This window comes from Vombatus ursinus, unplaced genomic scaffold, assembly GCF_900497805.2.
Source record: "Vombatus ursinus unplaced genomic scaffold, bare-nosed wombat genome assembly UNPS02003292.1, whole genome shotgun sequence".
Lineage (NCBI taxonomy): Eukaryota > Metazoa > Chordata > Mammalia > Diprotodontia > Vombatidae > Vombatus > Vombatus ursinus.
Genome location: NW_020943070.1, coordinates 15,228,760 through 15,251,903, shown reverse-complemented (window position 1 = coordinate 15,251,903; position 23,144 = coordinate 15,228,760). Strand labels below are relative to the sequence as shown.

The window sequence follows — 23,144 nt, the reverse complement described above, 5'->3', positions numbered from 1 at the left end:
TTTATCAAACTTCAACTTGCAAAGGAGTAAAAATCAAAGTAGGTGTCAAATGGCATAGGAAATTCTCCACCCACCCACTACCCTCCCTGCCACCCTTTCCTCCAGAAAAAGCTAACATTCAGGCAGGAAGAACAAGAAGGGCATCATGATGTTCTAGTAATTTCCTGGATAACAGGAAATGAAAGACTGGAGATGTTGAGCTTTAGATCAGTTGACTTTTTCTCCGAATAGGCTTATTCATTATTAACTGATAAAAGATAACACACATGTAATATTAAAAGCTAAAACATAATGGTTCCACTGTGACGATTTTCAACATCTATTCAACTAGAGAAAAAAGTTTACTCAGCTTCCCCAACTTCCTGAAATAATCTATCTTCTGGCTCATTTTAGTACTGTGTCAAAAACTTTTTTCTTTTTACATTGTGAACATCAGGTTCAATAAGACGCCTTGAAGGGCCAGATAATAATCTCCTTAATAGTCAACACCATTGCCTGTTCTGGACCTGGTGATAAAGAAATTTTTATGTTGTGACAGGACAAATTTCTTTCTCATTTTCACAATTCATTCAGAAGATTACTTCAAGCATACAAAAGCTAAGATACTCTGAAGTCTAGCTTGGACCCTTTTTTTTTCATACTAACGAGACTTTCCCCTTAAGTGTGATTTCATTGAAAACACTAAATCAACTTCAGGTTTATTTCATAATATGTACAGTAGTTAACAAATTACAATACAGTGAATCAGTTATGTTAATTCCACATAACTTTAAAAAGTCATGCAGTACATAGTGTGTTATAAACAAACAGCCTTTGTCATATACAAAAAAAATGCATTATTATGAGAAATGTGATTACTATCTGAGGTTTTATACATATTTTAAGGTTTCCCCCCCAGGAGTCCTTCATAAAAATTTAAAGAGCTTACTAATCAGTTAATGCATTATTAGGAAAGAATAAACATTATTAGTAAAGTTAGATTACTAGCAATTAATTTTAAAATTACACCAGGAACAGGATTAAATGTATTTTCATGAAATAAATCTTTAGTTAAGAAAATAGTTTTGAAAAAAGAGCTCATACTGAAGGTATGGATTAATTTTGTCAAATTAGTTTGTACAAATCAACAGTCAAATTTATCGTTGAATAATGAAAATATGCTTATCCTTTTAATACTCATAAATAAGTGCTCATATATGTAGTATTTATATGCACAAGTAAAGAGATGTTAACATGTAAAAATATACTGTTCCTCCACTTAGGGGAAAAACACAGTTCAATATGTGGACATTAAATCGAATTTTAAAATGTCCAATTCAAATCTACATTCAATCAGCACAAATACTTAAGCAGAGTATTTTTTGTAAACAGTTAAGAAACAAATCCTTTTTTTTTTTTTTTAAGTCAAATCATCTCTACTGGGAAACAAGCTACTTTTCAACTTGACCGTAGGCTTTAATTTTAATTCCATCAAATCCAAAAACCATCAAGACTTCTGGGTAAACAAAGTGAATGCTTTTAAAAGTGCATAATTTCCGACTCATCCACTTTAAATATTATACAATTCCAGTTCATCAAGAAGAAAAGAAAATGCACTTGGCTATAAAAATATTAAGGAATGTTATTGAAAAGAAAAGGCTATTTGGTAGAAGTAACTACAAAAATAATTAGTTTAAATCTTTGTAAAGCTTTAATGCAAGAACATCACAGTACACTTTCTTTCCAAAAACCTTAAAGCATAATCAACTTCAAATTATAAATATCCACCTTTCAAGTACTTGAAAAAGAATCGCAGCAAAGCGTCTCTTAAAAAATTAGGTAAAGAAGACTGATCATGCAGGTGTTAATCTGCTGACACTTTGTGACATCCCTAACTGCCTCGTGTTGTCATCTCTGGTTCCATTGGTAGTAATTAAAGGCAAGGAGCTATTCTGAAATGCAGGTGTAGAACAACTAATCACACCAACATTTTCATCTTCCCCAGTGTCTGAATCTGGTGTTGTGACTTCACTATTCTGGAGTCCCAAAATTTCACAGACTGCTTGAGGCAATTCCTAGGTAGAAAAAAAAAATAATGAAAGTTAATAGTCATATAGAGAAGAAGAAAATTGTAAGAGTAATTTTTTGTAATGTTTAAAAAAGCATATTTCATTCAAAGCTGCTTTAGCAGGCTATTTTATTTACCTATTAAAATTGATGTTTAGATCCTTGAAGAAATAAAAAGTATGACAAAACAAGAACTCTTATAAGAAATGCTCTAGACAAAAACACAACACAGAATAATGATTTGGTTTGAACTCAACCTCCTAAGCATTAATTTTGCTTTTTAAGGAAAAAAAGTAATTTTACTTTGTAAAATGGATTAAAAGTCCAATTAGTAAACTTAACAGAAGAACCAAAATACTATTCATTTAATTATTTCCGATTATCATCTCTATTTCTCACTAGTGCAAACTTAATAGAATATCCTACTCTGCATTTACTAATTCAATTGGATAATTCATCAAGGCTTAGTGAAATTTTTTTTTTTTGTTGCCTCTCAAGTCCCTTTAAATGTTTTCAGTAATGTTTTGCTACATTGTTTTAGTATGTGTTATTTCTTAGCTGGCAAATGTTTTCAACTAAGGGAGATAATCCATAATAGTAGCCAAAAAGCTGGTCAGTGCTTTCCGTGGCATTCCTAAAACTATCATTTATTTTGCCTCAAGGAATAACTTCTCTAGCTGCACATCTCAAATTCTTCCAATTCTTAAAATTACTATGGCATACCTTGCATTTGGCCATCTGTATAGAAATTGCTTCTGCCTTGCATAGTACATCTTCCACATCAATTTTCATGGACAACTCATTGATATGCTAAAATGCATCCATAAAATAAAATTACAATCAGAAATTAGACATGTCATAATATACCACCACAAAATGTTATCAGTTTTATTTCAATGGTGATAAAATTTTTGCCATCCAAGTATTCAATTAATGCAAATATTCTTTCCACAAAAATGCTTAAACTTTTTATCCTAAAGAATAGCATTTAAGTTTATGGAGTAAGTTCAGCAACCGTACAAACCAATGCACAACCTATAAGAAAAGGAAGCCGCTCTTTCATTTAGATAAATTTTGTAATACGTTCTTTGTTAAACATAATTTTCTCTTTGATTTTGTATTTGTTGCATTCTCTCACCTGAGTCTAGAATTTCTGCACTGATTCAAATACGGGTTAAATTCTTAAAATGAAATCTTTTTGAAATGAAAAAAGCGAATAAGTAAACACTAAAAAGTAATTACTTCTCATCACTATCCTGCTTTGCATTTGGATTCTGTGGAGCCCAAAACTTCCAAATAGGCTGAGAATGGGTCACTTTCTTTATATCAACCTTTCCTTTAAATCAACCAAGACTTCTTTATATCAACCATTATTAAAGCACCTCCTTTGTTCAAGGCAATCCTTCAGGCTCTAGAAATTCCACTTCAAAAACCACAACGGTCAAGGAGTTTATATGCTCTACATTCCACTGGAGGGATACAACTTGCACAGAGAAGTACATACACAAAAAGTGAGGAGCTAGAGGGCAATAACAAATAAGAAAAGATTTCATGGAGGAGCTGACAGCTAGGGTAAGCCTCAGAGGATTCTGAAAGGTGAAGCTGCAGAAGAATTGGAATCTGGGGAAGACTTAGGTTGAGTTTATTTCAAAAGCACAAAGGTAGGAAGGAGTATGTCAAAAAATGTAAATTCAATGGTCCAGTCTGGTGGGGTACACGGCATAGGTGAAGGGGAACAGCATGAAGTGTTTTACACACAGACAAGGTGTCTTGCTTTGACTTTGCTTGACTATGCATATTTGTTCCAAGGGTTTTTTCTTTTTTTTTCTTTTCTATGGGAGTAAGGGTGGGAGATAAAATAAATACTTGCTAATTGGAAAAAAAGAGAATAGTATGAAATGAGGTTTGTTTAAGATTGATTCTAAAGAATCTTAATGTCAGGCTGTGGAAATTCTACATAGGGTGCTCCAAAAATCTTAGTGTAATTTTAAGCTATTAAAGTTTAAGCTAGAATGTTCTAAATCATCCTCAAGCCAATAAAGAACCACGAAAGGTTTCTGAGCAGGTGAATGACATGGTTAGAGCTATTCTTTAAAAGCAAAGTTTCAGCTGTCACCACTCCTGTGAATGACTGAGAAAGAATGAAAGTGTAGGTCATGGGAGTTGGGGCTACTGAACTAGGAAGCCAGAGTGCTGGAGAAGATACCAATGTGAGTATTAAAATCCCATAAAAATGAAGACAGGGACTGAGAGATTCCTTGAAAAAGGAGGAAGAGAAGCCTGGTAGAAACCAGCAACAATGTTAAAGAGGGTAACACAGCAGCTTCCTACAAAGCTTCAAAGCCCCACTACCCCAAGGGCTCCACCACAGCAGTTTTCCTGTTTTGCCTACTTCTCTACCCTAATACAAAGGTGTAGGAAGTCACCCTATAGGTTTAAGAAGCAGCTCCAAGATCATCTATCTATAAGGGATCTCCAAGTTCCTTTACAACTCTAAAATCCAATCATCTAAATGAGAAGTCAGCCATAGGACAAACCCATAAACTCCTTGCTGTGAAGGATTCTTGAGGACTCCCTACAACCACTCACACCTGGCAGTCATCTATAGATTTGAGGAAGGAAAGAAGGGTTGAAGATTTTGTGAGTTTTGCAGTTAGATCCCTATTGCTAATGATCTCTGGGTAAGGGTATATGTAGACAGTTATATGCCTATGGAAGTGATATGTCTTCCTTTCTTTGTAGCACCAGAAGCAAAGGCATCCAAGCCAGGCTCTTCCAAGAGGTGGTACCATGGAGGAGATGGAGAAAAACTCTGTCTCCTGTTTCTGCTGGGAAAACCAGTGAGGCTCTCTCTGATGAGTAGATCACAATTATCAGCTCCATTCAGGTTTTGTATAAGACTTATTTGGAGAAATGAATGTGGCCTAAATTTGGGCCAATGGATATATGATATTACTATAACTTGAAGCCATTCAAGAAATTAATTTATACTCCATTGCAAAAATGTTCTGTATGTCAATGCCACCAAAATGAAACAAAGAAGTCTACTAAATACTAAAAGTCAAGAATGTGTTGATCTTAATAAACTATCACATACCTTAAGTATTTCATTAAAACCATAATGCTTTTCTATGATTTGCTGCTTTTCAGATTCTAGAATAGCACAGCAAAGAAGAAGATGGAAATTCTGACAAGGTAATTCAGTCCACATTACCTATAAAAATAATAAAAAAGTTTAAATTATTCAGAAAGTTTCTAAGATACATTTCTTTGATTAGACAATGTTATGCTTTATATTAATCACAATGCTAAACACAAGAAGATCCTCTCCAAGTAGCCCTGATATTAGCAGGGAAGTGTGGAAAGAGCCTCTTTGTAATCAAGTAAATGAACTAAAGAAAATCAGAATAATTCAGAAAATATCAAGCTTTGGTATTCTGAATAGAGACAGCATCCTCAAGTCATGCCACACAGCCAAGTCTGACCAACTTATTTTTCCCAATCTATAAAACTGACATTCTTTAAAAAGTTCAAAAGACCTATGGGTGTGGCCAAGCCAAAGCTTTAAGGCTACTTTTACAAGATTTCTTCTGACTCCTCAAATTCTTGATTTTAATTATTTCTCCTACAAGAGACAGGCTTGGGAATGTGAATTTCATTATCACAGTTTTATAGAGGAGAAAGAGTATATAGGTATGGCTGTACCTTGCAGAATGGTATGTCCAGTTCAGTACCTTGCTTCCAATGGTGAAGAGAAATTTAAAAATCCACCCCATGCAATGAAACAAAATGCAGCATGATGAGCGGACAGTGTAGACTCTGAGGTCGAGGACAAACAATGACTGTGAAGTCACTGGCAAGTCACGAAACCTCTTAGTACCCCAGGCAGCTCTCTAAGAGCATAAATTACAAAAAGAGTGAGTAATCTACCCCAGAGTATATTCAGAGGGAGTGGTGTTCAAAGGTGAAACATACCTTAAGGGGTACGTTTGAGTAGCAACTCTACTGGAATATGGACAAATAATTCTTAAGACCAGCTCAATAATATAACCTTCAAAAAGCTATTTTCTAGAGTCATACAATAACCATGTACTTTAAATAAACAGGATATTTCTTTTAATCATGCGTAACTATTTTAGCTAGGTGGAACAGCAGATAAGAGTGCTGGGCCTGGAGTCAGGAAAGCCTGAGTTCAAATACGGCTTTAGACACTTACTTAGACCCTGGGAAATGCACAACTTCCATTTGCCTCAGTTTCCTCAACCATAAAATGAGGATAACAGCACCCAGGGTTGTTGTGAAGATTAAATAATAATCAAAGCGCTCAGCACAGTGCCCGGCACTATGAAGGTGCTCTATAAATGCTAGCTAGTATTATTAAAATTATTCACATCACTGGCCATTTGTCCTTACTAAGCCTGGCCCCTCAACTTGTACTCTGACTCCCAGGTTCTCTCATCTTTTGGGGGGCACAGCCCAGCAATTATTCCTCCTCTCTCATCTTTAAACTCATCCTTTCTCCTGTACTTTGTCTCCCACAAACACGCTCAAGTCTGCCCAACCATAAAACAAAACAAAACAAAAAAAAACCAACAACAACTTTTTAACCCTGCCATCTGCTCAGGACATCAGCTCCCTCCTACCTTCAGTAGTTTTGAGCTGAGTTGAGAAACATTCAAAGTAAATTCCATTTTAAAGTTTAATTATAATGCAATTAATCTCAAAATTTTCACTTAAAATATTCTAGTTAGCTAAGGCAGATTTCCAATATGTGGTACTTCCTTTATATTAATAAGCCTTAATCTTTTTTTAATGAAGTAAAGTTGATAAATCATGAAAAAGAATTGATAAACATGAAAAATAATACCAATTATAAAACATATCGATTCTATTTCTGAAATTCATTCTAGAACATAGAACAATCTGAAAACTGTATAAAGCAATAAAAATCTTCTCAATCTGAACATGGCCCTCTCTCCTCATAAGGCACAAGGACCACCAGGAAAGAATACTTATGAAGAATACCTGGGACAAATAGTTGGCATCATCACCACAGTATAGCATTATTAAGTGGATAGGTTTGTTTTGCTACTCTCACAATGGACTTAATTTTCTCACTATTTGCTGAAGACATCCTCTGTGCCTCTTTTTGGTTTGCCTGTGTACTTAAAGATAACCTGACATTATGCCATTTGTTCAGTGTAAAAAGATGAATGTAAGAAACTTTAATCCTCTGAATTTTAAAATCTTCTTTTAAAATGTACATTAATGTAGCATACTAATCTACATTTGGTGTCTCCTGTGCACAGCTGAACAAGCAGCCACCCTGACTTAGAGTGTCACTACTATCCCATAAGCTCATCTGTTTCAAAGCCTCCAAGGACTCTGGAGTACAAAGTACTCTGGTCTATGCCAGATTTGCTAAACTTCTTCTTGGGATGAAGCCCTCCCAAGGCACTTGTTCACAGCTCTAGCAGCTCCTGGTCAGAAGAGATGGTTCCAAGGTATACCTGACACTACCTTCCCCTTCTCCCGTCTCTGATGGATTTTGATATACTCCCAGGGACTCCAAAACACCTTGGAAGACTCTGAGCCTAGCACTTCCATGGGCAGACTAGTGATATAGAAGGAAAGACTGCAAATGTAAAACCTTAATACATTCAAAAACACCAGTAAATTCCAGTTGTACTCTACAGAACAAAATTTGTTTCTCTGGATAACAGAAGTGAAGATTCAGTAAGTATAAAATACAGTTTGTTACCTCCCATAATCGAAGAATATCTAGAAAGCTAAATTCCCTTTTGAATCTAATTAGAAGCCAACGGAAACAAAAATAAAGGTATCCTGAGTCTTGAGATTCTAAAAAGAAAGGAAAAAGACATATTTTAAAAACAAAAAGCATGCTATTGTGGCATATGTGATACTGTAACACATTTCAAAGCTATCTATGAAACTTACAACATATTTAGTCTAGGCTATTAAAAGAGTACTGTGTTTAAATATGCATTAGTAATTATCAAATAATGAAAACTCACAGGTTAAATATGAAGGGGAAAAAATCAGTTGCATACCCATGTACACACATATGAATGTACCTGTGTGCAAATACATACATATATGTATACAAATACATACATGTATATAAAATCACATTTCATTCAGTGAACCATTGTATTTTTTCCAGACTACAGTTATAAAAAGATGATTCAGTTTCAGTCATTCATTTTCCAAAAATGTCTATAAAATTGTTACAGTCTTTTTTTCTTAAGAGCTCCTTAAACGGTTTTTTGTAAACAACCTACTAAAATTAGGAATTAGTTTTGATTCACATAACATACCTAAGTAACTGCAAAATCCACTATCCAGCAAGCGAAGTAAGGTACTTAGCTGAATTAACTGTGTCTTCATGCCCTGCATCTGTTCTTCAAAATTCTGATGCTTTAAAAGGAAAGAATTATTATGGCTCCATGGAGGATATAAATACTTTATACCATCCAGATAATCACATATTACAAAAGTGCCATTTATAAATTCAAACATGGACTTATCATTATTCTGTTGATATCTGGGATGAACACTTAATTCTAAAAGTAGAACCTACAAAGATGGAAAAAATTTGGTTTGGTTGTCTTGGCAAGGCAAATTTTTTTCTTTTATTCTCTTCTAAAACAAAATGCAGAGACATCATCTCTGAAGTGAATAATTCATATACTTTCCATCAAGAACAAGAAATTTAATGGTAAAAGTGTCACGCAACTATACATAGGAACATTAAGGAAAACAAACAGTTGCCAAATTATTTCCTTTCATTCTATATCTCAAATTGTAAAATGAAATCAACTTCTTTTTTGGGTTGGGTTTTTTTTTTAAATCAACTTCTAAGTACTTCTCCACATTAAACTGATACAAATGAACAGTTGCTTAGGTGCATTTCTTAGATTTTAACAATTCCTTAGATCCTTTGAAAAGTATTATAATAAGCTTTCATCATATAAAATTGATGTATATAATAGCAAAATTAAGTTTCACCATATGTTAGTGTTTAGAAAAGGAAAAGGTAATCACTACAAGCCACAGGGGGATCATTAAGAACAATATAAGCCCATTCTCCAAAAGACAAACGGTCAAAAGATATGAATAGTTAGTTTTCAAAAGAAGAAATGCAAGCTAGCAACATCAAGTTTGGGAAAAAAAAAGGCTCCAAATTACTAATAATACAAGAAATACAAATTAAAACACTTCTGAGATTACACCTTACATATACATCATATGGCAAAAATGACAAAAGATGAAAAAGGCAATTGCTGGAAGGACTATGGGAGGACAGGCACACTAACGCTCTATTGGTGGAGCTATGAACTGGTTCAAATATTCTAGAAAAGAATTCAGACAAAAGAAAAGGTTTCAAAGAAACCTGGGGAAATTTGCATAAACTGATACTGAGTGAAGTAAAACAGAACCCTGGAGAGCAATTTGTACCATAAATGTCAATACAATGCCAAATCAGGATGCCAAGGGACCAATGATGAAACTACATGCGAAGGACTCAAGGTGAAGAATGAGACATACATTTTTGTTTTTTGAGACATATGTTTTTTGGACACAGGCAATATGGGTTTTGGTTTTGGGGTTTTTTGGGGGTTTCATTTTTTTTTTTTGGCTTAACTATATGCACATTTGTTACAAGGACTTCCCTTTCCTTTTTTTTTTCCAATGGGAAAATTGGGGGAGGAGGGAGGAAGAAAAGGGCGGGGTAGTGATGGGGTTACTTAAAAAAAAAAAGAAACAAAGAAAGAAAAGAGGATCATTGAAGTATTTTTAAAATGCACAGAAGGAAGGCTAGAATCATAGAAGCAGAAAAGCTCTGAAAGTTACATGGGGAATTTTTTGGATTTTAAAAGAAACGCAAGCTGTATATAATGATTTACAGATGTACGATCTTCTTTTTCTGTTCTATTATATATATGAAAGTGCTCATTTAATTCAATATTGATTAATTAATGAATTAAAAAAATTTTAAAGCAAACAATACTAGCCTTCAAATAATTCAAAAGCATATTATTTCTTGCCCAGGAGAAACAAAAGTTAAATGTACCCAAGTTTAATAGTAAAATAGCATTTTAAAAGTTTAATAAATTATGGATTATGTTTACTTGAGAAGTGGAGACCAGATAAATCAACAGACAGGAAGAGCTAGATGAGAGAAGGAAAGGAAGCAAAGAAACAGGAAAAATGAAAAGGAAACAAACTAAGAAAAACTATAGAGGATAGCAGTAGAGTAAAAAAGTGAGAAATGCTGTTGCTTGCTCTAAATATTTCTCACCTCAAAATGAATTTCTTTTTAAAAAATAGCTCAGTAGGCTATTCATGTACCACCCAACCCAAAACATATGCAACATGATGAAAATTTGAGATTTGTCAAAGAGATCAAAAAAAGGGGCAAGGACCTATTTACATGAAAATATGTATAGCAGCTCTTTTTCTGATGGCAAAGAATTGGAAATTGAGGGGATGCCCAACAATTGGGGAATGGCTGAACAAGCTGTGGTATGTGACTGCAATGGAATATCATTGTGCTATAAGTAATGACTAGCAGGATGGTTTCCGAAAAACCTGGGAAGACTTATGTGAAGTGAGCAGAACCAGGAGACCATTGTATATAGTAACAGTAATACTGTATGATGATTAATAATGACTTGGCTATTCTCAGCAATACAATGATCTAAGACAATTCCAAAGGACTCATGATGAAAAATGCTATCCACCTCCAAAGAAAGAACTGATGAAATCTTGAATAAAGATCAAAACATACCATTTTTCACTTTCTTTAATTTTATGTGGGCTTTTTTTCCCCTCTGGGTCTGTGTCTTCTTTTACAACATGATTAACATGGTAATATGTTTTGCATGATTGAACACATATGACCTATAACAAATTGCTTACTGTCTTAGGGAGGGGGGAAGTGAAGGAGGAAGGGATGGAGAAAATTTGGAACCTAAAGTTTTACAAAGTTAATGTTAAAAATTGTCTTTATATGTAAATGGGGAAAACATAAAAAATTATTAAAAAATGAGGAGAAAAGAAAATTTGAGGGTTGCTTTGAGAAAATAGTTTAAATCTGCCTAGGAGTGCTTCTCATTCATCAAATACAGGCACAAGAAGAAAAACATGAAAGTACAAATACATGTGTAATTTTTACAGGATCTAAACCTACCTACATACCTGCTTCTTGCTTCTTACTTTTCTCTATACCTTGCCTTCCTTTTCAAAAATCTCCTCTAAGCATCCTCTTCTTCCTCTTGAGTCAGGTCACTAGATTTCCAATTCTGTCAATAACTATTTTTGTTTCTCTTGTTACTTATCTGTGCTAAGCTCTCATCTTTTCCCTTAGAATCCACTATTTTTAGATGAATTCTCTTTATTTCCTTGTTAATACTCCAATTACATTATTCTGGGAACTTACACTGTTTCAAATGGTTTTAAGTTGAAGACAGGCACAATGTCCTATACATGCTAATAATTATACATTTCTGAGGAAAATATCAATGAATTACAAAGAAAGGGGCGTGGTTAAACAAGCAAAACGCAAGAGGAAAAAATTAGAGAGGTTGAAGAATTATTACAATGACAAAGCCCAAGGTCATACTATGATCAGGAGCAGTAGAGCGATTACTTAATGTATGATTAAGCCTTGTCTCAAGTAGATAAAAAGACCAAGATCAACTATTCTGCATGGGAAAAATTCATTTATTTGATCAATATTCTAGAAAGGCCCATGACTCTTGCACAGATATGAATGCTTTCTTATATTAAATTCTGATCCTTCTGCTATTTACATTCTTAAAAATACTTTTTTCTATTACAGAAAATAATGTCAACATTCCCAAGTCTTGAGGGACCACGAAAGGGGGAAAAAAAAACTGGAAAAAATTTATACAAATATTTCTTCAAGCCATCTAAATCCACAAATTAAAAAGACCTACATAAGGAAAATTCTATCACTAAAGCTACAATTGGTAGGTCCAAAGTAAAGAAAATCTTTTTCTTACCATTTGATCCATGTAAGACACAAAGCACCAAAAAGCATCCACCTCATTTTCCATTACATACAAAAGAGGGGAAAGCAAGTCACTCATCCCTTGGACATATCCTACAAGAAAAAAAGGGGAAGAAGAAATTAATATATTACAAACTTAAGTTAACACATTACCAAATTTTAATATCGGTAAATATGAATGTACTTTAACAATGGCAAAATTTTAATACCCTTATGTGCTCTAAAAGACACATATGAATGTCATTCATTGTTTCAATGAAAATTGATTAAACACCTACTATAGAAAGGAGGCAGAGAAACAGCATAACATAGTAAATAGAAGGCTGAACCTGGAATCTGTAAAAGCTAGGTTCAAGGACTGCCCCTAACACATACTAACTGTATGACAATGAGCAACTTCTTGAAGCTCTGTCTCAGGTAACTCTGTAAGACTACATTACAGATGACTTACTTATCTGTAGTGTGGGAAGACATTTCCACACCAGGAAATCTCTACAATGATTAAATGGCAAACACAGACTAAAAGAAAGTATGAGGCACCATCCTAAGAAAACTGCTTGAAAATTCCATTAAATCAGGTTTAGTCATTTAAAATGTGATCCAGCATATGACAATTAACTTAATATTCTCTCAAACAGCTGAATTTAAAGGAAGCTTCAGTCAACATTTCAGAAAACCTTATGGATACACATTTTATTACCTACAACTTTCTTAGGTAACCAAAAAAAGGTAGTATCTTAGTAAATTTCTGAAAGGTTATATACTTTTCTAGTCTACGCAGTCAACAGTCACAAGAAAATTCTCCAAATCATCAAGAGAGGACCTATAAGCAACTTAAAGAAAAGAATGAATTATTTCTCTCTCGTGACTTGGTAAAATGTTATTGCTATAGCTACCTATACCTACACACACTCACACACATACATGCATGCACTCACATTATCAAGGAGAAATATAACTAAAAATTATTATTGTGCAATGATGAAAGATTTTTAAAGACAAGTAATGTACTGAAAAATGTTTATGAAAAATATTTACTATAATAATAGCTCTCTATCTTAGTATCTCATTCCTCTAAGAGATTGTATGATCCTTGGGGACAGGGAGTATATTATCTAAATACTGCTATCTTCTCTAGATTCTAGCTTAGAGCTCAGCCCACAGGAAATGATTAGTTTGCTGTACTGTGATTTTATAAAGAATTCTCCCAAATGCTTTGTTATTCATTGTTGCTGTTCAGTCGTTTCAATGTCCAACTCTTCATGATCCCATTTGGCGTTTTCCTGGCAAAGATACTGGAGTGCTTTGCCATTTCCTTCTCCAGCACATTTTATTGATGAGGAAACTGATGCAAAAAGGGTTAAGTGACTTGCCCAGGGTCACTCTGCTAGTGAGTGTCTTCTGAGGCCAGATTTGAACTCAGGGAGATGAGTCTTCCTGACTCCAGGCCCAGTGCTTTATCTACTGTGCCAACTAGCTGTGCCTCCTCACCCCACCCTAATTTTAAAATATCTGCATTTTCAAGGAAAGAAAGGAATACAAAGACCTGAGGATGTAGGGAAATCCCAATAAGGATGTTCCTTCTATTATTTCATATCAATACCTATCCTATAATTTACTGTCCCAAAAGAATTGCCTGGAATGTTGAAAAGTTAAATGACCTGTCCAGGATCACATAGCCAGTCTATGACAAAAGCAGGATATGAATGAATCAAGGTCTTCATGACTCCAAGGCTCTATCATCCTGCCTCTCATAAGAAAGACTATTCTTCCAACAGTATGAAGGACAGATGAAGGGTGGAAGAGGTGGGGAGAGGTAGTAAAGGCAGGAAGACATATGAAAAGGCAAGTAGGATAATAAAACGAGTCCTAAGGGTTGATAAAAGTTTATACTAGAGCTGTGAGAAGATAAAGAAAAGGGTAAATATTCAAGAAATGTTACATGGAAACAAGACCTAGAAACTGATTAGTTGGGGAATGGGGAAAGAGAAGAATCAAAGATAACCCCAATATTTCAAACACAAGAGACTGAGTAAATGATGGTACCAAAGCCAGAAACAATGAAGAAAGAAAGTAAAATGTTTTGGAGGAAAGAGAATACTCTATTTTTAATGTCAATGGGTCATTCAAGTGAAATGTAGACAATTGTGGATGCAAATGTTCTGTTTTTCCAGTGCATACCAACACTTTCCCAATTACCTAGGTTCAAAACCTTGGAATCATCTTCAACTCCTACACACCCAATCAACTGCCAAATCCTGTAGATTCCACCTCCACAAGAGCTCTCTCATCCAGTCCCTTCTCTCTACTCAAATGGCTACCATTCTAGTTCTTGACTTCATCATCTCTCACTTGGCCTACCGCAATGGCCGCCTACCTTATTTTTTGCTGGTGCCCTCTCCAATATATCCTCCATAGAGCTGCCAAAATAATATTCTTTTTTTTTTTTTTTTTAGGTAATTGGGGTTAAGTGACTTGCCCAGGGACACATAGCTAGTAAGTGTCAAGTGTTTGGCCTGAGGCTGGATTTGAACTCAGGTCCTCATGACTTCAGGGTCAGTGCTCTATCCACTGCACCACCTAGCTACCCCTCCAAAATAATATTCATAAAGCAAAGATCTGACATTCAACAAACTCCAGTAGTTCCCTATTACCTGCAAAGTTATATACAAAATCCTATTTGGCATTTAAAACCCTTTACATCTTGGCTCGAACCTATACCTATCAGGCTTATTATAAATTACTCCCTTTCCTGAACTCTGTGGTCTAGCCACTTGGGCCTTCTTGTTGTTCCTCTAACAACATTCAATACCTTCATTTCCCTGTCCCTCACACCTGGAATGCACTCTCTCCTAGTTTACTTCAAGGCTTTGTTCAAATACTACCTCCTATAAAAAAATCTTTCCTAATCTCCTACAATGACTACAGTCATGCTCCATGAAGTTACCTTCTATTTTGTATTTACTTATATATGTGCCTGGCATATACCTGGATCAAATATGTTTCTTCAGGACAGGGACTTTCACTTTTGTCTTTCTTTTGTCTCTCAGAAGGTGCTTAATAATTGCTTGCTGATTGATTATAATATCCAGCAGAGTTAGACTATCACACAGGTCCATACAATGGGTAAAATATACCTAAAAACTATAAAATAATCTATTGGTAAATATTTTGCTCAGATACTTACTAGAGGGATAAAAACTAGACCTTTTATTTTATTGGTATCAGGAACTTCTGGATGAGGAAACTCCCTCCACCAACGAAGGTTTGTACATTCTGTGCAATTTACAGTACTAGAGATTTGTCTAGAGTACAGAGTTTGAGTCACTTGTCCATAGTCACACTAGAACATTTTAAGCATATTTACACACACACACACACACACACACACACACACACACACTCTCTCACTCACTCTTCAATTTTTAGGAAAAGGGCAAAAAGTAGCCCGTGCTCCATTCCATTAATAATTTATCCAATTATTTTTGGAACTTCTACAGTAATCATAATTGTACTCACTAATCTTTTTTTAAAAAAGCAACTGCTCTTTATTATACAAATTACCTTTCCAAAAAGCTAATTTTCACTGCATATAAGAGGAACAGCAAAATAGCACATCTAAAAGTTAATGCATATAAAACTATATAGTCCTTTTTAAAAAAATCGATTTTTCTTCTCTCAGGAAATTTGTGTTCACCCTTCTTTATCTTCCCTCTCTATATAATCCAGGAAGCATAAGCAACAATATTTCTAAGCCAATTTCTCTGTTACTGGTTCAATTTACATGTCCTTTCTCCACTGCTCATCCTACCTCAACCTCTTCTTCTCGTGCTACTGAGGCTACTCGTGATCCTGTCACAATTCCCACATTTGCTATAAATTCCACACTAGAACAGCATAACTGGTAGGCACTTCAGACAGATCTGTCAACACAAAATAAAGTCACTAGTTCTCAAAAACAAACAAAACCCTAGTCTTAGAATCCTTGTTTTCATCAAGCAATAGCCCTCATCTTCCTTTTCAATTTTTTTTTTTAATTTTGAATTCCCTTGAGTTCTTGTAATCTAGACACAGTGATCAGGGACTTCTACTAACAGGAAAACAATTCATACTGGGTTATTTCATTCAAGATATTATTAGTACCTTTTTTATATTATTGTTCAATTTTTGCATTTTTATTAATATTAAATAAATTCTTAGAACGGTGAAGTTATGGTCTGAATTGGGATAACAACTAGATTCTTGACCTTGGCCAAATCATATCCTCAATAAGCTTTAACTGTAAAAGAGCGAGTTTGACAAGAAGGTCCGAGTTCCCTTCTAGCCTTTAAAAAATTATTAAGTTCTATTCTCTAATTGTTCAAGAAATTATTTCTTCTTTTAAGAGTTCCAAAGATTTGAAGTTTATCATTCACTCTAATTCCTTTGTGTTTGGAATAGGTAAAGACAAAATACAACAAAATCATTAGTTATTAACGCTAATAGTGATGTTCAACCTTCCATCTCACTTTAATAACTTGGTTTTTCTCAATATTTCCAGGACCTAAGTTAAAAGGTGAAGTGAAAATTAATTAACAGCATAATTGCAATAAGGTAACTATTGACCATGGGGGTGGGTCATGAAGTACAGACAGAGAAATACTGGATTTGGACCTTGAATACCTGATTTGATTTAGCTCTTCCACTTTTGTGACCTTGAGCACTTAACTCTTCTGAGCTTCAATTTCCTCATTACTGAAATGAGGAAAATGGACTAGTGATCTCTAAGATCCTGTATTGTAACCCTACTAATGGGAGTGCCCAAGGACATATCTTAATTGCCTTGGGACCATAAATGAAGTGTCAGATGATTGAGTACTCTCTGCACCACAGCAGCATTAGTTAGGCTTCAGGTACAACTAAATCCAGATCCCTAACCCTCAGAACGGTTCTAAGTTGTTCTCAGGGCTTGTCTCAAACTATAAAAAGTTTGAAATGAAAGTGACAGTGGATGCAGACTAGCACAAGTACTTAGCCATGTAAAGAGCTTATTCCCAAATCTGAAGGACGGCGCTATTATTATTAGCTATAAACAACAGCATTAATAGCTTTATAATTCTATTAGAAATTGTTAGAACAAAGGATATGATTTATTATTCCTGTGTGCTCTCAGATTTCTAATAAATATTTTATTGGCCAGGAGGATATAACTTTGGTGAATTTACTGACAACAGTGATTTTAGCAATAGGGTGTATTTGTGCTCTAACTTGCAATATTACTGATAACTTAAATCAGATTTTTAACTATATATGGTTTGATTCTGAAGATAGATGAGAATGTGAAACAAAGACGAGATGAAAAGGGAGAATCATGGAATCACAGAACAGAAGGATCTATCTAATTCTGTCTAGCTGACAAAAATGACTCTTTTACCACTGAATGACTTACCTATATAATAAGAAGTATACCTATATGACTTACCTATATACTTATGTACCCAATATTGAGTCAACTTCATTTACACAAGCAATGAAAAGCTCTTCTAATTATAATCACCTTAACAAATTTAAGCTAATCCATGTATGCAAGATTAGCCAACTTTCCTAATCACAATGACCACAATCACTGGGAGTGGGGCAAAAAAGAGGGAGAGGGATTGAAGTCCAAATTGACGACTGCCCCTAAGGTCCTTCTCCCACTCAGTTCCTGTGAATCTGACAACAATCAGATATAAGGCAGAGACCCAGAGACCTGGGGTCTGGATCTGGGTACACATCATACTGTATGTCTGAGCCACTGTTCATTTGTGTGTTTGTGGGAATGGGGAGTCACACACTTGCATGCCTGGGAGTACTGCCTGACTAGTAGCACTTATGCTCCTTCTTGGAACCTCATCCACAATCTCCTCACATCACCTTAAGGATGAATTCATTTATAAATTCCTGGAAGAAAGTTATGTTTAACTTCTGACTAAGGACCTCTAAACATGAAGAACTCACTGGCTCCCAAGGCAGCCTAGTGCATTTCTGAATAACTCAAGTATCAGAAATTTTCCCTACTTTGCAGGAAGCCTACTTCTCTGTAACTTTAATCAACTGGTCCTACTTTTGTTCTCTTGGGAATAGAAGAACAATTCAAATCCCTTTGCCAAGTGACAACTATTCAGATACTAAAAACAACTGCAATCCTTGCACATCCTTTATCCCAACCAACCCAAAGCAAACTGAAAGAACTTTTTTTTTTCTGATGAGGATACCAGTATCAGCAGAAATGTTTGTCTGGTCTTCATATTAACTTGATATGCATATTACTCTTATAACTGAGGTGTGGCTGAACAGAACAAGCTAATATTTTTTAGAAAACAATAATTTATCTTGTTACTTGATGGAGCAGAAAGCAGTAGCATAATCAAATTGGTACAGCATTATCAAATGTGTGAATGGAGGATTTGGGAGGCAGATCACACCCTGATTGTGTGGTCCCCGAGTGCTGCTTTCTTGGTTAGAAAGGCACCTGTTTAGTAGTAGATATGTGTCCAAAGGTTGGAAGATTATTTTAAAAATTCATTCTACTTGCTCCCATATTTTCAAGTCCCTAACTATATCACTGTCTGAAATTCAGTAACAAGTATGTATTAAGTACTTCATAAGTACAAAGTACTGTGTATTTTACTCTAGAAATAAAAAGTTACTTCTTTCTAAGAAGTACCTTCATGATGTCACTGATCCAACACATAAACGGATAAGTATGTTCATGATTATTTGATATGGTAAAGAACACCAACAATGAGGATAAGAAAAGTTTTACCATAAAAGTGGCACATGAATTGATCCTTAAAGAAAACCAGAGCTTAGAAGAGGTAGAGGTGGAGAGGACTGGTTAGGAAGACCTTACATTTGGTCTAATACCTGCAGTACACAGATGAGGAAATAGAAAGCATAACTATCCTACCAACATTACACGGTTAGATAGTAACAGAATTGGATCTAGAACAATTCTCTGAGTTTTTCAGTACATCATGCTGCCTACCTCAATGTCAAACTTGGACTTGGAGGAATAGCAAAAAATCAAAAGAAAGATATAAGCTCTTGGTAGCAAGACCTTTTCATGTTTGTCTTTGCCTGGCACCTTAGGTAACTGCCTTGCTTAACAGCAAAAACTTATTAATGTTGGACTAAATTAGAAAAGCCAGGTGCTTGGCTCAATAGGACATGGTGTCAAGGATCTGTTATTTTAATCCTAACGTTGAGTAGTAACATCTTTGTACAGCGAAACCTAGGCTAGATGGAACCCTGGTATAAGAGGCACCCTTGGCTACCTGGGTCTTCCAAAAAGCTGAGGGTTCATGTCTTTCAAGAGTATGTTCTCCCTTAATCACTTTGGATGAACAGCTTCATAAAATGTATTACATATTGTCCTGCTTTCGTTAAATAACGTATGCTGAACACAATTTAACTTTTTCTTGGTTAGGATCATTAGAAACATCAATTTTGTACTATTTGGTAATTCAGTAATGCCCTTGAATTCATATCAAAGCACAGACAGTTCTCATTTTATATAAAGTGAGCCATTCTGTAGACTGCTATTATGCAATGCAATGCGAATTTGTTCACAGATGTAGGGAAGGGGGAAAGGTGGGAAGGAGGCAGGGAGGAGGCCAACACATGGTTTAAGGACACACAAGGGCCAGGGATAAAGAAGTGAGAACAAAAGAAGGAACACATGGAGTCCAGGGCCAGCCACATGGGGGCCTGCCACAGACAAGCAAGGATAGGTAATACCCGGGGGCCAGTAACTGAGCTCAGATGGATGGAAGTCAGACACAGGGGGCTGGACACGTGGGTAGGTGGACAGAGCAGGGAAAGGTCTCCTCTCTCAGCAGAGGAGGTCTCAAGCCAAGCCCCTGATCCAGCAGCAGCAGCAATAGTCTCTCTGCACTTCCATTTTTCTGTTTTCACTTGCAGGGTTTTAGTTTTTGTTGGGGGGCGGGATGGGGCCAGAACATCCAGCCAAGGGGCAGCAGCACAGAGAGAGAGCACAGTACTGTACAATGACGTTAACATAGGTGGTCTTTTGGAATTTGGATTTCCTTCAGCATTCTTTACGTAAAGTTGAATTTGTGTAATGCAAATTGACACAAAGTGAGAACTGTCTATATTCTGTTCAGGAAGGAGCTATTTGCCCCTAGAATAAATGGTTAAGACTGCTGTGCTGCCTTTCTGTGCCCACTTCTATCTCTTCACTTCAAGTCAGTTAACACTTCTTGCTGCTATCAGTATGTCCACCCTCTTCCCTACTGTCTATCAAGTAAAGTTCAAACTACATAACCAGGCAGCTAAACGAGCCCTCCAGCATCACTATACCTTTATAGTCTCATTTTAAACTACTCTCCTCCATGTGATCTCTGCTCCAGAGAACCCCTATACATGCCCTCATGCTTTCATTCCTTTGTTCACACTGTTCTCCTGACCTCTAATGTTCTACCTCCTATCCTAAGCCCAAGTTTGATTATCTCAGCTTTCAGCCCTAAACCTTTCTTCTCTAACTTAACTATTTCTGTTGGTGGGAACAATATTCACACATTTTTCCACAATCATAACTTTGATGTTGTGCTTACTAGGTTTACAGACACATGTACTATCACTTTTACAATCTCTTTTCTATCTTGTGTGCTTTTCAAAAATTTTACTTTCTTATAATTTTGTGAATACCTGTACCTACCCATGGAAGCTAAGATAAAATTTATATGAAATTATTTTAAATTAAATTAGATCTAAATAACTGTACCCACTCCAAGGAGAATCATTTCACTGGAACAAACTAAACCTCCTTTCCCTACTGCAAAGTATTACCATAAAAATGTTTCAACTGCAAATGCAATACTAAGTTTTGCGAAGTAAAAGATTTACAGACTCCCTGTCAGTTGTGAAAGATATCTTTAAAAGTTTTTACAGAATAAAAAATTTCTGAAGACTTAGTCGTAAACGTGAAGCTTTCATGTAGAACCACTGATATATTTCTAATGCACACTGTGAAGAAAGGAGTACAAATAATCTTGCTTTTCTGATGAGTTTTAATGTATTTTATTTTATACCTGATGTCCTTTGGAAATATGTCATGGGTTTCAGGGGCAAGAATTAATGTATAAATTCATTTTAATTAAAGAAAGATTAAGGTTGATTAAATTAGTATTCAATAACACTTCAGATTCTAGACTAGTGCTGACTGATACACATATTAATAAGCACAACTGTAGGCCCTGAAGTATTTCATTAAAATTATTTTCGTAGAAAATTAACAAGTGGAGTAAAAAGGGCTGGGGCGGGGAGAGGAGTGGTTTGCAGGAAAGAAGACTCTCAACAAGCCTAATATACTCCTTCTTAAAATGAAGAGATTTTGAAGGACACAACTCATAACAATAACAACAGGAACAGAAGACAGAGCTCTGGGGATTACAAAGCCCTTTCCAGGCACTCTGTCACTCACAACAAGCCTCGGAGGTCAGCACAACAGGCGTGAAGTCCCTGAAGCTCCGGAAGATTCAGCAACTTGTCCAAGATCACTCAGTTTGTAACCGAGTTGGATGTGAACCTTGGGCTTCATGACTCAAAGTCTAGAACTTTATCCAGTAAATCCTAATTTCTATATTAGTGGAGTGAAATTAAGAAACATCTTAATTTGGGCATCATCATGGGATGTTGTTACAGGGAAATTTTCCAGACAGCTAAAATATCAAAAATTGTTTTCTATTTAACTATCTTGGATAGAAATCTCCCTGATACACATTTTCCTGCCTCCTTAAACAGAGGGAACCAGCATCATAAGAAGACCCAGTCAGTTTTCAAAAATATGAAACACACATAGCTTAGGTTCCTACTAAAAAACAAAAATGAGCAAAAGACCCGATTGACAACAGTTCTCCTTTTCTCCCTCAAGTAAAATTCAGTTGCCACAAAAATGGTTACAAGGGCTCCAGAGAAGTATTAAGGACAGAACTTCTTTCCTCTCAAATCACAGCCATAGGCCTGCTCAGAAAGTAAAACAAGGTAAGGTAAACCTTACTTGCTTGTCATCGAGGCTTCGATATTCTAGGTATATGAGCGAATGTGTTTATAAAATTAGGCAAAGTAAAAAAAAAAGTGTGACCAGAATTATTATTAAACTTTAACCCCAAAAAGCCTTCCCTGAACAACTCTACCCTATTTTCTTCTCTCCTTTATTTGCATCTCTTGACTTTTGCAGTATTTGTATTAGTCATGTAGCATTTAGTGCCAAAAAGTAACTTTGTAAAGTTATTTCATGTGCATACGTTTGCCTCCCTAACTAAATTTTATAGTCTTCAACAATAGAGACCTCGGTTTCTGTTTAGTGCCTCCCATCCCTAATCCCCACAGCAGATGCCAAGGTGCTATGTCCACCAGCAAGGGACAAGGGTCTTCATCAGGTCAACTAAAAAGCCAAACTAAATGAGTTATGAGGCAAAAGTCACACACTGTCCTTGCCATGGACTACAGAGAGGATCTTCAAGACCATCAATATCCTTTAATCTCTAAATTTTCATCAGCACCACCACAGCTGCAGAACTCTATTCTCTCCCTACCCTCCCCACCAAATCTTTACATATGAGGAAACTGAGGCAAAGAGGGTTAAGTGATTTGTCCACAGGGTCACACAGATCTGAGACTGGATCTGAACTCACAAAGATGATTTTCCTGACTCCAGGCCCAGCACTACTCGCCACCATCTTCAATGCAAACATATCCAAATACAAGCATAGCTCATAGTGCTTTCGTTTATAAAATGCTTTCCTTCGAGTAATTCTGCACATATACTATTATCCCTGTTGTAGAGATAAGGAAACGAAGGATCAGAGAGGTCAGATGACTTGACCATGATCAAACAGCTAAGCATCACTGCCAGGATATCTGACCAAGTCTCTTGACTTGAAGTTCAATATTCTGTACATTAACCATGATGCTATGAAACCCTACTGTAATATTAGTCTTCATGTATATTGTTCCTATGGAACTTTTAACATCATAAATAACCTATATTCAAGTC

The 23,144-nt window shown here is 35.6% G+C and overlaps 1 protein-coding gene across 1 annotated transcript in view; it reads right to left on the bottom strand.

The window, feature by feature from the left end:
- Positions 1-676: 676 nt before the first annotated feature.
- The window catches only part of TBC1D15 (TBC1 domain family member 15), a 75,441-nt gene continuing 52,973 nt past the window's right edge, over positions 677-23,144 (bottom strand). The window contains exons 12-17 of the mRNA XM_027874057.1: positions 12,096-12,196; positions 8,385-8,484; positions 7,808-7,905; positions 5,144-5,260; positions 2,770-2,856; positions 677-2,054 (exon numbers count right to left, since the gene is read on the bottom strand). Of these exons, the coding sequence (XP_027729858.1) occupies positions 1,833-2,054; positions 2,770-2,856; positions 5,144-5,260; positions 7,808-7,905; positions 8,385-8,484; positions 12,096-12,196 (725 nt within the window). The 3' untranslated portion in view covers positions 677-1,832. The remainder of the gene's footprint in view (positions 2,055-2,769; positions 2,857-5,143; positions 5,261-7,807; positions 7,906-8,384; positions 8,485-12,095; positions 12,197-23,144) is intronic.